This window comes from Peromyscus californicus, unplaced genomic scaffold, assembly GCF_007827085.1.
Source record: "Peromyscus californicus insignis strain IS unplaced genomic scaffold, ASM782708v3 Scaffold_16__1_contigs__length_79575227, whole genome shotgun sequence".
NCBI classification, from domain to species: domain Eukaryota; kingdom Metazoa; phylum Chordata; class Mammalia; order Rodentia; family Cricetidae; genus Peromyscus; species Peromyscus californicus.
Window position 1 is genome coordinate 67005334 of NW_026294458.1, and position 15182 is coordinate 67020515.

Below are 15182 nucleotides of genomic sequence, written 5' to 3' on the forward strand. Positions count from 1 at the left end.
TGGGTCTCAAACTGGCTACATAGCCAAAGATGACCTTGTGTTACTATTCCCTTCTGTTTCCAATTCCCGAGTGTGGATATTACAACATGCTCTAGCACACCATTTTATGTGTTCCACATTTTAAGGTTTTTAAATTTTGCATGTGTCTGAATGCTTTACATGTATGTATGTATACAAAACACATGCAGGTCTGGTGCTTGTGGAGGTCAAAGAAGGGTGTTAGATCCCCTGTAATTGGAGTTACAGATGATTGTGAGCTACATCAAGTTCTGAAGCTGCTCAAGAAGAAGAAAAAAAAATCTCTTGGTGAATGAGAGAAGTTCAGTAAAGAACTTTTTCATGTTATAGGTTTTCACTCCAATATATGAACATTTGTTGGGGTGTCATGTGTGGAAGAGAGCTGTCAGGGCTTGTGGAGATATATTTTCCTAGTCGCTCACCATGGGAATTTGTGCCATGCTAAGAGGCAAGTCAATGTCAATGAAGGTTGCTGGCACACAGGACAACATGGGCTGCTGAATTACATAGTCAAGTTTTGCATGTAAAGATTTATTCAGTGATGTTTGAAGACTTTGGTCTTTGGGTCTTATAGTAGGTATTAGAAAAAGTTAACCCAATTAATGTCCCTACTCCCGTTACATTTGTTCAGTTCTTAAGGGGGACATATTAAGTAACTGAAGCTGAAGCTAGCATTTTGTTACAGGTTGTAAGTAAGAAAATCATTCTGGGAATAAAAGGTGAATGTAAAGTTAGAAATGACAATAGTTGAGTACATTGTCAGTTTTCTAGTAAACAATTTTCTGAAAGCAACATCGTAATGGAAATAATTTGAACTTGTAGTCACTTTATACACCACCTAATTTTCAAAATACAATGATCTACAGAAGGCTAGAGTCCTGGATTTCTCCCAAACACCTCTGCATTACTGTTGAAGGAGGCAAAGGTTTTATTTTATTTATCTATTTAGTTATTTAGTTAGTTTTGGTTTTTCAAGACAGGGTTTCTCTGTGTAGATTTGGTGCCTGTCCTGGATCTTGCTCTGTAGACCAGCCTGGCCTCAAACTCACAGAGATCCACCTGGCTCTGCCTCCCGAGTGCTGGGATTAAAGGCGTGCGCCACCACCACCCGGCAAGGCAAAGATTTTAAAGTGTTAGCTCACCACTCACATCTGTCCCAAGTGTGTGAAGCACTGTTTCTGTTCAATACCGTAAATATATTTATACTTTCTTACTTGACATAATTAAGGGAGACAAAAACCCAAAATGCATCTATCAGCTGAATCATTTTCCATTTACTTTATCACATTGGGAGTTGGCAAACAAGCTCACAGAACAAATCTGGCCCATCATTTGTTTTTGTAAATAAACTTTTATTAAAACACAGCCATGGTTAATCATTTACATATCATTTATGGCTGATCTCATTCCTACAAAAGCACTCACTGTCACATGGTTGTGACAGGAAATATAGCCTACAATGCCATACTTACAATCTGGCTCTTTACAGTAATTTGCCAACCACATTAGTAACAATCTTATCACTAAAGACATCAAAATCTTTTTTTATCAGTACTTCTACAAACAGAAAATACAGTTCATTCATCAAAATCTTAAAAACTGTCTCGAAATCCAATATTTGTGTCTCATCAGATTTCTTGCCCGGAAATTAATCCCATTTCAGAAAATAGACATACACATTCAAAAGTGTTCTTTTATTATTTCTAGTTAACATATATTGTATAAATACTCTATTTTATATGCACTTTTACAAAAGCGATATAACTTAAAGGTTTTATCATTAGAAATAAATGTATAAAAATAAATATGTTATAAGCATTTATTATAAACTATAGTCCTTCTTAGAAGGAACAAACAAACCAATACTTATAAAGTACATACAATTCATAGTAACATATTTTACTATATACATATACATATGGAAATAGTCATATTCTCTCAGTAGAAGAGCTGAACAGACATTCACCAGGATACGACTGTTAGACCAGCTGCTAGGAGTGGACCTGCTACCCTGCAGCAGCTTCCCATGTAAGACAAGCGATCTCCATGTTCCCAATTTCATGGGACCCTGTTTTCTATACCTCATCCTTACTCTGGCATGACATTGACATGTGTGATGTTACTGCCTTTTGTGTGACATGGGTTGTCTTTAACATTCATGGTCCCCAGGTAGGCTGACCTTGGGAGAAAGCAAGGCAGGAGACATGTTGCTCATTTTGTTTCCTTGAGTTTTTATGTGCACCTTACATAGTTTGCTGTTTCTTTCCTCCTTTTAGAATTAATGTACATTTTATAAGTAGGTGAATTGTTTCTACCTCAACATGAATTATAGTTAAAGAGCTGAGATGGTGTAAGAAGGAACCATGAGCCTCTTCACAGAGGTGCGCCTTTCTCTCATGTTGAGCAATCTGAACATTTCACTATTGATTGAAATGATGTATCAACATTCTCTGCAACTGCAGCAGTTGGAAACTTCGAATAACAATCTTGCTTGTACCCTTCTCCTTGCCCCCATTGCCAGTGATATAAAGTTAAGCCATGTTTGAAATACAATCCCATCTTTCTTCTGCTTTGCCTTTCCCAACCCCCATGATACAAAGCATCTAATCAGCACCATGCAACAGGGCTTGAAAGATTTCTGCCAGACTCTGACAGTTGTTTCTGCAACAGATATAACAAAAGAAATACTAGTAACTATCTTGGGCTTCATTGTGCTACGTATGGTCTCTCAGATGCTAATAACCTATACTAACTACCTCGTCAAATTTTGACTGGCAGGATTGTGTCCTGATCTACCCCTTTTGCCACGTTTCCCGCCCCCCAAACACACCCCCCTCATTGACAGGCCTCGCTGGTTACTGGTTTGATTCATGGGATTCCCTCCAGCACTCTTGATCTCCGTGTATCAGCCCTCCCATGCCACCTTGTTCTCAAACTGTTTAAGTGCACTGTGCCAATGTGCAAAAGTCAATGTAATGCTTTGGTTTCTTCAGAGGATCACAGCTCTCATTGGCTAACACTCCTCCATCATGGGACAGACATTTTAAGGTTCTCTTCTTGTAACCTTTCCCACAAGTTTTGGAACATGGTGACCAATCCCCCACCTGCCAGTGTGGACAAGGCAGGTCTGCACACGGTCTGGTACTGGCTGGCTTCACTTCTTTGGCACACTCGGAAGCAGGACGCCCGTTAATGTCTCGGCACTCAACGACTCTTCTCTGCCAACCTGATCCACATGACTTGGAGCATTCCCCCCACTCTTCAATCACCCACTCTGAGAAAGTGGGGATAGCATTGAATGACTCCTTCTTCTTCTTCACAAAGTAGGTGTATTTGATTTTGGGTCGGAGAGCATGGCCCACCATAAGAACCTGGATAGTTAAGGGTTCTTTGAGTGGACTAAAGCTGCGGATTCTTTCCAACGCTGCCGAGGAGCCACTGTATCTTAAGACAGTACCTTTGTAAGTGAGGTCTTGCTCTAGTGTAGACAGAGTGAAGTTTCCATTCAGGATATAGGTACCATCTGCAGCTTTGATGGCTAGAAAGCTGCCGTTGTTTCTGGACCCCCTTGGATTCCGATGTTTCACTTCAATGTTGGTAGCTCCAGCAGGAATTGTGACAATGTCATGATACCCAGGTCTGTGGACAAAGAAAATAGGTATATATTTTTCAATCACTTGTTAATCAACCATATTGCACATTGCTTAAAAATATGCAATTCTTCTTTTGTGTTTTGTTTTTTATTTTTTGAGACAGGGTTTTTCTCTGTAACCTCTGTGGCTCTTCCTGTAACTTCCTTTGTAGACTACACGGGCCTCGAACACACTGCCCGCCTCTGCCTCCTAAGTGCTGGGACTAAAGGCATGTACTACCATGCCCAGCAAAATTATGCAATTCATTTAAACGTGACTTTTCCTTCTATGTCTTTCAATCCCTGATTAATCAACCACTTTACTTAAAAATATGCAATTCTTTTAAATGACTTTTCCTTAGTCCTACAGAATGGCATGTCAAAAGGAGTATGTGTTTTGCTTCATATGTTGATTAATTAGCTTTAGGTTGCTGAGATGAGAGTTCACTTGTAGCCCAGGCTATACTAGAGCTCACCGTATAGTCCAAGCTGATCTAGAACTCATAGCAATCATCCTTCCAAACACTGGAATTACATGAAATATTTTTGCTTTGTTTTGTTTTTGTGTGTTTGTTTTTTGAGATGGGGTTTCATGTAACCCAAGCTGACCTCAAAACTCACTGTGTAGGCAAAGATGGCCTGAACCATCTGGCACTCTAGTCACTCCTGTCTCTACCTCCCATGTGCTGGGAATTGAAGCCAGGGTCTTGTGGATATGAGGCAGGCTCTCTATCCACTGAGCTATATCCCTATTCCTGAACTCCGTGTTTTGAAACTCACCTTGTACTAGTGACTGATCCTGATATTTTCTTGCAGGTGGAGCCATTTCCTCCACAAACGCCACATTTATCGAACTTCTTTTTGGAGTCTATGATGTGATCACAACCAGCTTTTACACATTGTCCTTGCACACAGACGGAAGTAGAGTCTGGACTACAGGGAGTGCCATCTACAACCTGCGGAGACAACATTCACCCGGTGGTTAAACGTCTAATGTGAAGAAGCACGTGATGGCAACTGGGAATGCTCCCCTCTCTGCTCTCTTCCCATGCTGCGAGTATTCTCTCCCTCACATGCCACACGTTACCCTTCATGTTTCTGTCTTTTTCAATGGCTGTCTGCAAAGTTTATAAATGCCTTGATTATTTATTTACTGGCCTTTCACCTCTGTTGCTAAGGTCAATGGAAGTAGTGCTCACTGTCAGTTTGATTCCTGCTCCACCTTCAGGGCCTAGAACAATATGCTGCAGCAGAAGGCACTCCATTAATCACTTGCTAAATATTTCATCTGCAACTTGGACATGTTTTCCTATCTTACAATGCTAAAAGCCCATGACAACCATAAGAAAATTTAATTTCACTCCCTGCTTCAGAGCAAGACTTATGCCCCTCAGCAAAGCATCAAAAGAAATGGTGAGTCTCTGTTCAAAGTACATGTTCCAACAATAAATTGTCAATGCTTAGACTCTCACCTTAGTATGTTTGTGTGTGAGGCTGCTAGGTACCCAGTAACAAGTACTTTGGACTACTTTCTAAAACTCCTGGATTCTGTGTTAATATATAATTTATCTAACCATGAATTGCTGTATATGAAACCTAGTTATACAGGTAGGCTATTGAGTTTTCAAAGGGCTTTTCTTTGGCTATAAAGGAGCAATATTAAATACATGCAAGACTCTCACATGCTTACTAGACTTAAACTGCCTTCCCAACTGAAAGCAACACAAATCCCAAAGCAAGGAGTTGCTCCTGCATTTGGAAGTATTCCAAAGTCAAAACTGAACACAGGTTAATATGTAAAGACAGCTCAGACATTTGCATGAAGAGGCAGCAAGCCAAGGCCTTTGGCTCCTTAGCAGAACTACAAGTGTAAAAACCCCTACCTTGGGCTGTAAAACAAAGAAGTAGCCAATGCCTTTAGCTTGACAGATGAGTTTGCACCTGTCCTTGGGCGAGACGCCAGCATACTTGGGTGTCCATTCCACAGTGGGCTCATTCCCAAAGGAAGCTTTTGAGAACTCATTGTGTGCTTCACATTGCTCCTCTCTGAAAGTTTTTCCTGAAAAGAGAATGGTGTGTTGACGTCACCAGTTTCCAACTTTCAGCCCCACGTGTGCTCCTCTCCTTCACCCCGTTTCTGAGAGCTGAAGTCCGGTATGACTCACCGTTATTATCCGGGCAGTCCTCAGTGTTACAGGACCTGTAGCGTACTCTTTTGCCTTCACAGTACCTCCCTCCATTTTTGGGCACCGGGTTGTCACATTCTCTCATTGTGTACTGAACTCCTCCACCACAAGTTCTTGAACAGTCTCCCCAGGGTCCCCATGTCCCCCAGCTTCCATGAACAGGAGTCTAAATGGAGATACAAATATCACTGTTAGAACTCTCAGACTTTTTAGGGAGTTGGAGAACATTATAAAACAAAGAATCGATTCTCAAAAGTCGCTATCATCTCACTATTATCTGGTGTCCCCACTATGGGGACGCAGAGAGAGGAGCTTGTCAGGGTAAGAACCTTAACCCTCACTGGTCTCTCCAGTTCCGAGCTGTAAACAAGCGTGTCGCATTGGGAAAACTCACAGCAAAATGCTTCATGTCGGTCTTGTTCACACACTTGCCGCTGACACACCATTTTCCTTCTCCGCAGCTGGTGCCATCTGCCCAAGGGAAGTGTTTTGTTTGGCACACCAGTAAGCCACCGGAGGTACCGGTGCACCAGAGGGTGGTACATGTGCTGGCTGCTTCGGGGCAGTGTTTGGATTCTTCTCCAAATGTAAACTGACACTGACGGTCGGCATCGTACAAGGTACCAGGGAGATCGGATGGGAGCTTGATGGGGTTCTGGGGCTTGTCTATCAAACATTCCCCTGAAAACAAAACAACAAAACAAAAAAGGGCAACTATTAGAACATAGTTGGTGAAAACACATTAAATGGGCTGATTTTGATGTTACAAGATACTTACTGTGTGAAACAATACATAGCCACTTATGATTGTGACATTTTGGGAAAATCAGTGCCAGGGAGATTTAGATATTTTATTAAGACACTGTCCTTAATAGAGTACTTCTGGATTAACACTGGCAAGAAGTTATTATTCAGTTCAAAGTATTAATAAATAGATTTTAGGAGCAGGAAGCACTGAAGATAAAGATCTGCAGCTTGTGATCTTGATAGAGAAAGTAATTCTGAAAGGGGAAAATGAACTGAGCAAGAACCATGTCGCTCATTTAACTAGAACCCTGTACGAGGAAGGCTGGACACCGTCTAGAAAGAGTAGCTGGCATCTTACCATGGCCGTTATCCAGGAATGATGTGACCATGTAGGCACTGCAGGGAGACCACGGCTGGCTATGGTCCAAGCTGGAAAGCATGGAGGCCATCAGATGAGAATCTCCGCCCTCGCCATTAAAGCTGGCACAGTGCTTTGCGTCGTCATGTGGCATGTTAAACACGTGGCCTGGGGAGCAAGCAAGACCTACATTAAGATCGACCATAAGCCTGACTCTTCTTTTGTAAGGGGTTCATTCCACAGGAAGGAACATATTTAGTAGACAACCTGTGTTAGGGATAATATCGACTTGGATCAGGGTAGATATAAAAAGATGTCAATTTTCAAATGCTCATGGCGCTTTCCCTTGTTCTAATAAGACTGTATCTGAAACAGTGGAAAACATGTTCTACCATTTCTGTGATCGCTGGTGGCTAAAGTAGCAATATAGCCTGAGAGGTTTTCTCTCTCACAAATCAGATTGTTTTATTGGGCTGAATCCATGCACGGGGCTCAATTTGTACACTGGTCCTGACTTACCCAACTCATGGGCTGTGGTGAAGGCAGCTTGTAAACCATCATCTTCTATGACAGAACAGCTTCTGCTGGGGTCACACACAGTTCCAACATCAGCCATCCCGAGAGTATCACATGTGTGGGATCCACATAAATCCTACAAAGAACCATGGGAAATTCCTTTTAAGTAGGACAGTGTGGACTTGAGACTTGGCTCTTTGGAGCTCGTCCATTCATTATTGTTGGGGCCCCGAAAAACCTACATGTCATTTTAAGGAAGATTTCCTCTGATGCTTTTAAAAGAGAACTGTGCAACTTGAGATGTTGAAATTAAAACAGAAATAAGCAAGACAGGTTAAGCTAGCCCGTTAAACAAAATTGATGAGGCAATACAGATGAGATGGTTTTTTCATCCATCTGGATGCCAGGAGGTGATACAATGATCCATACCCTCTTGTCTTACCTGTCTGGTGAAAAGAATGGCTGTGTCATAGTGCTCGGCATCCCGGTCACTGGGAGGGTTGTGTTGTTTCTGCCAACTGCAGAAATTCCTCAGGGTGAGAGCAGCATTGGAGGTAATCTCCGGACCTTTCTGCTCCTCATATATGACTAAGATCTTGACCACCACCAGGCTAATTGAATTCCTAATGCTGGGGTGCTTGTAAAACCTGGCTGCCACGGAGAACAAGGTTAGGAGGTAATGCTTTAGACCGCTGCCGTGGAAGTCAGCCATGGACTGGTCAGCCACGAGCATGGTTTCCACATAACGAGGGCTGGACACAAACCGCCTTTTTCTTATGCTTCCAGGTCCTGCCAAGAGAAAAGAAAGTTTGCTCGTGGGCAGTTTCTCTCAGAATAGCGACCTTCCTGGAGTATATATTAGGAAAGTTAACCAAGTCAGAGTAAATAAAACCGAAATATACCTGGACAACAATAAAACAAATATTTGCATCTTCTAAAAACTGTGAATGTTATTTTTTAAAAAGTTTTCGTTTTGCTTTAAATAAAACAAAAAAACCAACACGGGCTCCTCAGAGTCATCAAACTGTCTATGCTATGTGTCAGCAGGATTTCTTTCGTGGCCTTTGAAAATCCACAGCCTGAGCTAGGCAGTATGGATATCATCCTATCCAGCTGTAGTAAAAACTTGGCAAGGGTAGCAGGCAGAGCGCCCTGAGTCACCCTTTCACTATTGAAGCCAGGGCTGAAATCCTGAATGAGATCATCCAGCTCCACGTGGAAGGCACAGGGCAGGGCGTGGGGGAGGGGGGGTCTGCCAAGGGGCGGGGCTTGGGGAATCTCAGTCTGCAAGGCTCAGCTTTCTCATTCACGGGGTCCCTGGGGGTTCTCTGCGCTATCCAGTTCCGGGCACCAGGACCACCCACTCTGCCCAGCAGTCTACTTCTGCCTCCCCGCACTCCCTTTGTCCCGGGGGGGGGGGGGGGGGAGAAATAAGTTCCTGTCTCAAACCAGGGTTGCCTATTTGGAAAACAGCCCTCCTCTTGGCTGCTGCTGACTGAGGTTCAGTCGTCAGAGAAGTCGTGAAGTGGGCTATGACCCATCATCACCTGCTCCCAGGAGCAGACGGGTAAGGGGGAGAAATCTAGAACAGGACACTTAAGGAAGTAAAAAAAGGACAAAAAGAACGTTGAGTGATAACATAAACTAACACAGCAGAGGCAGGGGAGAGTGTAGCAGGGCGGATCAGCCGCGGCTTACGTTCCGCCGCGCTGGGGAGCGGAGCCTCGGCCGGGAGAGGGAGCGCAAGTCCCCAGGCAGAGGTAGGAGGCGCGCGGAGGCGGGGCGAGCAGGGCAAAGACCTCCCAAGCAGGTTGTGCTGAGGGGCCCCGGGCGCCGCCAACCATCCGGGTCAGCCATTCAAAGGGGGGAAGGGGACACAAGGCCACAGAACTGAGATCACCGTTGCCTAGGCTCCTGAACACAGATCGAGGTCACCCTCGCTCCCCTACTCCTCCCTCCCGTGAGCGCGGTGCTCGCAACGCGGAGGTTACAAAACTCAGCGAGAAGCTGCAACTTCGCCCAAGTGAACTCATACATTCACTAAAAGGAATTAAAGGGCTGGGAGAGGATTCTCGAGTGTGAGGAATCGGGTTACACACTTCCCGGTGGAAACGCTTGAGCCCTTATCTGCAGGGACTCCCGGTGATTCTTCTCTCTTTTCTGAAATCATTAACTATTCCGGCAAAGGCATGTTCTAGCTGGGTTTGGTCAACTGACTTGGCGGGTCACGACCCAGAACCCGCTGCAGGTCTGAGTCCTCTAGGTCCAGAGGCAAGCTAAAGTGTGCCCTCAAGTCACGCCTCGTGGAGAAGGGGGGTGGATGGAGATTTAAGTGTGTGTGTGTGTGTGTGTGTGTGTGTGTGTGTGTGTGTGTGTGAGAGAGAGAGAGAGAGAGAGAGAGAGAGAGAGAGAGAGAGAGAGAGAGAGAGAGAGAGAGAGAGAGAGTCTTATACCTGTTGGCTTTCTCGCGCCTTGCGGCGTGGGGTCTCGTCGCGGCCACTGATTCCGGGGGTCTTGGCTTTCCGGTCGTGAGTCGCTGGTTGGCAGGGTCTCCTCGTCGTCCATGACACCACACTTGGCTCCGCCGCTGCCCCGCCGCCTTCGCCTCAAGATGTGGAACTGCGGCGGCGCGGGTGACTCCTCCGCTGGTCCGGCGGGGACCAGACGCTCGGTGGCGACCGCAGGCGCTGGCTGGATGAAGAACTCCTCGCCCTGCAGGTAGAAGGCACCGCGCACGCCTTCACAGAGGCTGAGGGCGGCTGCGGAGCTGGGGTCGCCATTCACCGTGCCAGAGTAGAAGCAGTGCGCCAGGTCCCCGGTGGGGTCCAGATGCTGTGCCTCGGACCCGGGGCTGCGCCCCACCGTCTGGAGGGTGAAGCCAGGAGCCAAGAAACCGCTGTCCGGCTGCAACTTCAGGTGCAGTTGCTGGCCAAAGGCGTCCAGACGGAGGCGGGTGATGGAATCGTGGCCCGGGGCGCGCTCCAGGGAAGGCAGCACCAGCTCCTCGTCCTCCTCCGCGGGGCGCCCTTGTGCGCCCCGCGCACACAGCAGCATTGCTACGGAAGCGAGCAGCAACGGCAGCGTGAGTGAAGGCGGAGAGCTCCGAGACTGAGCTGCCCGCTGGACGTGCCCCATGTCGGAGCGGGGCCTCTGCTTGCGTGACTCCAAAGGGACTGCTGGCTGCATGACACCGCACACTGCAGCGCAGCGAACCCTTATTCTGGTTAGGCGCGCCGAGCTCCGCGGGACTGCTCCGGATGCTTAAAAATCACGATCACTTTGATTGGGAAGTTCGCGCAGAGCTGGCAGCCAAAGCTCCGAGTCCCTTAGAAAGAAGTGCTTCGGGTTGGCCGGAGCGCGGGAACTTTTTATTCCTGCACGGAGTTGGAGGCACCCACAGGGCTGCAGCTGCCAAGAGGCTGCTGTAGGATCGAGAGGCGCTCCGGAGCTGGGGAACAAGTCCAGGAACGGAGCCTGGACTCTTCGTCCTCCGCCTTGGCCGCGGGGTGCCTGGATCTGAGCAAGGATCAGCTCTCTCCGCGGTGCTGTGCGCTCTGGCCTTGCAATAGCACCTGGCCCGGAGCTGCTTTCCAGCGAGTGCAAGATCTAGGCAGCCCCGGCAGCCCCTTTATAGCCACTTAGGAACCCCTCCCTTCCCTCCCCCCCCTGCGACACCGCCCCCTGATCTCAGTCGGTGCTAAACCACGCTCTGCGCCGCGGGGCCTGAAGGGGGAGGGGGCAGCCTCCGCGCTGGCCTCACGCCACCGCTCGTCACTCTGGGGGTGTAAGACGCCGAAACACCGCTATGACCAGCACTTTGTACAGCCCGGGCTGCTCTGGGAAGAAGGGTGAACCTTTAACTTCATCTCTCTGCTGTAGATTCCCTGACCACCCTGCTTCCTGTCACCCTTCCTGTGCCCCGGCTGGGCTGCAGTTTCCAAGAGAGGGGGTCGAATGGAAGAGATCCTTCACCAAGATTTCCCCCGGGCCTTAGGTGCCCCTGAACTTTCCCTCTCCTTACTCCCCACGCAGATAGAGTTCTCCCCCAAAGCGGGATGTGAGCTAAATCTGCCTTTTCTTTTAAAAAACGCAGCCCACCTCTCCGTCTCCCTCCTACCCTTCCACAAGTACCTCGACTACAGCGTCCTCTCTCTTTACCCCAGCTTTTCTTGGGCTCTGCGCTTCTCAGGAAGAATGTTTGAGTGAGGGAGTCACGGGACACTTTAAGGCTCTGGGTTTAAAAAAACCTATGTGGAATGACCTTAACAGTTTCCTCAAACCTTGGAGACGTCTTGGGGGCCGGGGGGGGGGGGGGGTTTACACTGGTTCTTCTTTCCTGAATAGGCGATCTGGAGCCAGCTTCGGTTCCCTAGAGACTAGGGAGGGACTTGTGCTAGCTCTTCTTCATTGGAGAAGTAACTCCCGCCCAGTCCCCGTACTTCCAAAATCTAACAGCAGCTGCTGCAGGCCACAGGCCAGGCGGACAGATGCGTCTAAGAGCCCCACTTTACTACCAGGGCCAAAACGGGGTTGGGGGGTGGGGTGGGGAGGAGGAAATCGGGTTCCTCCTACCGGGAAGGGAAAGGCTGCATCCGCGTTACGAAAGCGACAAAACCTGAGCCCTTCCAACCCCAGGCCCCTAAGAGAGAGCCGAGAGGCTCCTCCACTGAAAAAGAGGGAGGGGCTCCGTGACCCAGAGGAAGGAAATGGTTCACAATGCTCTCACTAGCGGAAAGGCACCGAGACAATGTAGAGAACGACAACCCAAGTACCGAGGCAGACTGGCGCGCTCGCACCGGCGTGCTCCGGATCCCTGCCCTTCCCAGTTCTGGGCTCCGGACTTGCTGCCCCACCCCCATCCGTTGCTCCTTGCGCTCCTAGTTGGTCACGTCCCCTTTGCTCCTCCCCAGATCTTCCTAACTCTATGGGCCTCAGACAGTGCCTTGGAATCCTCCAAGGCGCCCTTGTCCCTCTTCCAAAAGTTTCTGCCTGGATACTTTCCAACGTCTTTTCTCCCAGGGTTCTAGATAGCCTACATGAAAAACATAAACAAAAACTTTGTTTCCCACCCCAGGGAAGATCAAATGAAAGAAAAAAAAAAAAAAAAAAAAAAAAAAAGAAAGGTGTCTGCTAGAAACAAGGCTACTTCAACCTCCTCCAAAGCGCTACTACTACTTCTTGGCGCTTGTACCTACCTGAGGAGTCCTGTCTCAGTCCTAATTTTGGTTTCTTAAGGTCGCACTCATAGCTGGACTACGAACATCCAGCAGCCTTGAGCTTCCACCAGGAAACGTAGATGTTATCTGTCTTCCTCCCGTTCACCTCTTTATCTCCTTCAGTTTTGACTGACACAGTCAGGAGTGGGGCCTGTTCGTCTGTGAGATGTCCAGCCTAACTCTGACTAAAACCCTGCTTCACAAGTGGGCTTTCCTGAAAGTGCCCCAAATTCCTGGTCGGCCCATTTTGTTTGAGGTACATTTCCATTTTCCGTGATACTGTTTCGTTTTTGTTTAATCACTCCATGTTGAGTGGCTTCCTTCCCTTCTGTTCTCTCTTGCTTGCTAACAAGCAAGGTTAGACACTTGTGAGAACAAATACGAAGGATGGCGAAGTCACCAGCGCCTCTACAAACGCCTTCCTTGCATAGAAGAAGACAAAAAACAAAATCCACCGGGGGATGGAGGCTGAAGACACTTGAGGTGTAAGAGGCCGAAAGTTCTACTAGATCCTTAATATATATGTGATGTCCGTACACTGAGGCAAGAAGGGAAATTCACAGGACCTCCAGAAAAACATGTAACTTTAAAAATCTATCTTCTCTCCCACAGAAACTTTAGCTTTTAAAGCACATGCAGGCTTGGCCTTGAGCCCATTTCTACCTCATTTGTGTTCTTATTGGAAGGTATTTTCATTTGGGAGTACATTTCGAATCTCAAATGGGTTACTTCAAATCCATTATAATTTTTTCATATTTCATGTTCTGTATCCAAATAGAGCTGGAAAAAAAAAAGCACTGAGTTAAAGGGGAAAGGACTGCCAGGAACATGGCTTTTATATTCTCTGTGCTTCTCTCCAGATTTCTGTTCTTTTGCATAATGGCTCCAATCTGTTGTGCACCTGTAGTTCTGGGAAATGATTCTTTTTTAATCGCTTCAACAGAGACAGGGGTGTTGGAGTTGCCAGTTACTCAATTGAAAAAGTGCACATTCAGAAGAGTCTCGAACCCACTTAAACATTTTAAGACTAGCACTCTTGGAGTGTTTGTGGCTTTTGGCATAGAAGCATATAACACATGCATATATTTATAAGCAAAATGTAAACTGAAAAAAAATATTTGAATGAAGAAGCAAGGTCATAGGGTTTCCATTTATTAATGGCCAGAATGACAATGGTGAAACATGGAGTCCTTTGGTGAGTTTCATAGTGTTACTCCAAGCCTTGCTCCTGGATTTGAACAGGCATGCAGAAGTGCCTATGTTGTGCTAACGGGTGCTCTTTGTATTTCTGGTTTTCTTCCTATAGTGAATATTTCTTCCTATATGAGCTTGTAGGAACACTGGCTTAACACTCTGTAATAGATTTGAATACATATTTTTGTAACTTGCAGCAATGACTTCAAATCATTTATCTCAAAATGAAAAGTTTGATCTTCTAAAAAGAATGCTTGTCCCTTCTGCACAGACTGAATCCTTCCTATGAAGTCTTTATCCAAGAGAGCACTCCACTCCACGGCAGCCGTAGAGTGGGGAAGTCTGGTAATATGGAGGAGCTGTTAGGATTGTTTGAGTGTAAATATTGTCTAGAGCTAATGAGCATATTTCATAACCATGGAAGGCTTTTGATTCAAGGCTCATACCACACGCTTTGCCAATTAGCAATGGGAAAGTTGTTAGGCATTAGTCTCACTTTAGAGCACATATACCCAGACGTCAACATTGGACAAATGAATTTTTTTGTCCTAATTTAAAGATCAGAAAAAAAATCTATTTAAGCAGGTTGTGAGTTTAATAAATATCAGGTGTTAGAAATTATTAATTCTATTTGGACATCAAGTTTTTATAAACCCACAAATTTGTTCATTTGAAGATCTGATGGGAATATCTTTCTTTTTTTTTTTTTTTTTTTTTGTTTTTCGAGACAGGGTTTCTCTGTGTAGCTTTGCGCCTTTCCTGGAACTCACTTGGTAGTCCAGGCTGGCCTCGAACTCACAGAGATCCGCCTGGCTCTGCCTCCCGAGTGCTAGGATTAAAGGCGTGCGCCACCACCGCCCGGCGGGAATATCTTTCTAATACACTATCTTTCTAACTTACTGTCTTAAAAAATATAGCATAAGTGAACCTTAAAAGGGTTAGTTAACTTGTCCAGGATGATATAGTATGAAATTGAGATCTCAGAAATAAACTACTCTGGCTATAAATTTTTAATCAAATATTTCTTGGCATTTTAATCTTAGTGTTTGGTAGGTAAGCATGTTACCATAATTGTGACTTATGTTCTTTTTACAATTATTAAATTTCTTTTTATTATAAATAGGAATTTTGTAGTAGTAGAAAAAAAAATGCCACCTTAAAAGATTCACCACTTTATTACCTCTTTCTTAGCCCACAAGGTGGCGATAGTCTACAACAAATGGTACTTAGTTTTCCAGTTAAGTCAGAAATTTGCAAAGGTTTTATGTCTTTCCAATTATCAATAAACAGTTTCTCTTACTGTTTTAAGTATCCTG

At 45.8% G+C, this 15182-nt stretch overlaps 1 protein-coding gene across 1 annotated transcript; it reads right to left on the minus strand.

The window, feature by feature from the left end:
- Positions 1–1345: 1345 nt before the first annotated feature.
- Adamts1 (ADAM metallopeptidase with thrombospondin type 1 motif 1) lies at positions 1346–11127 on the minus strand. Its single transcript, XM_052741070.1, has 9 exons — positions 9910–11127; positions 7899–8245; positions 7460–7592; positions 6941–7108; positions 6230–6516; positions 5815–6001; positions 5533–5708; positions 4430–4605; positions 1346–3657 (listed from the first exon to the last, which is right to left on the minus strand). The coding sequence occupies exons 1-9, from the start codon at positions 10640–10642 to the stop codon at positions 2958–2960; spliced, it is 2907 nt and encodes a 968-aa protein (XP_052597030.1). The 5' UTR covers positions 10643–11127; the 3' UTR covers positions 1346–2957.
- Between the last annotated feature and the right edge of the window lie 4055 nt (positions 11128–15182).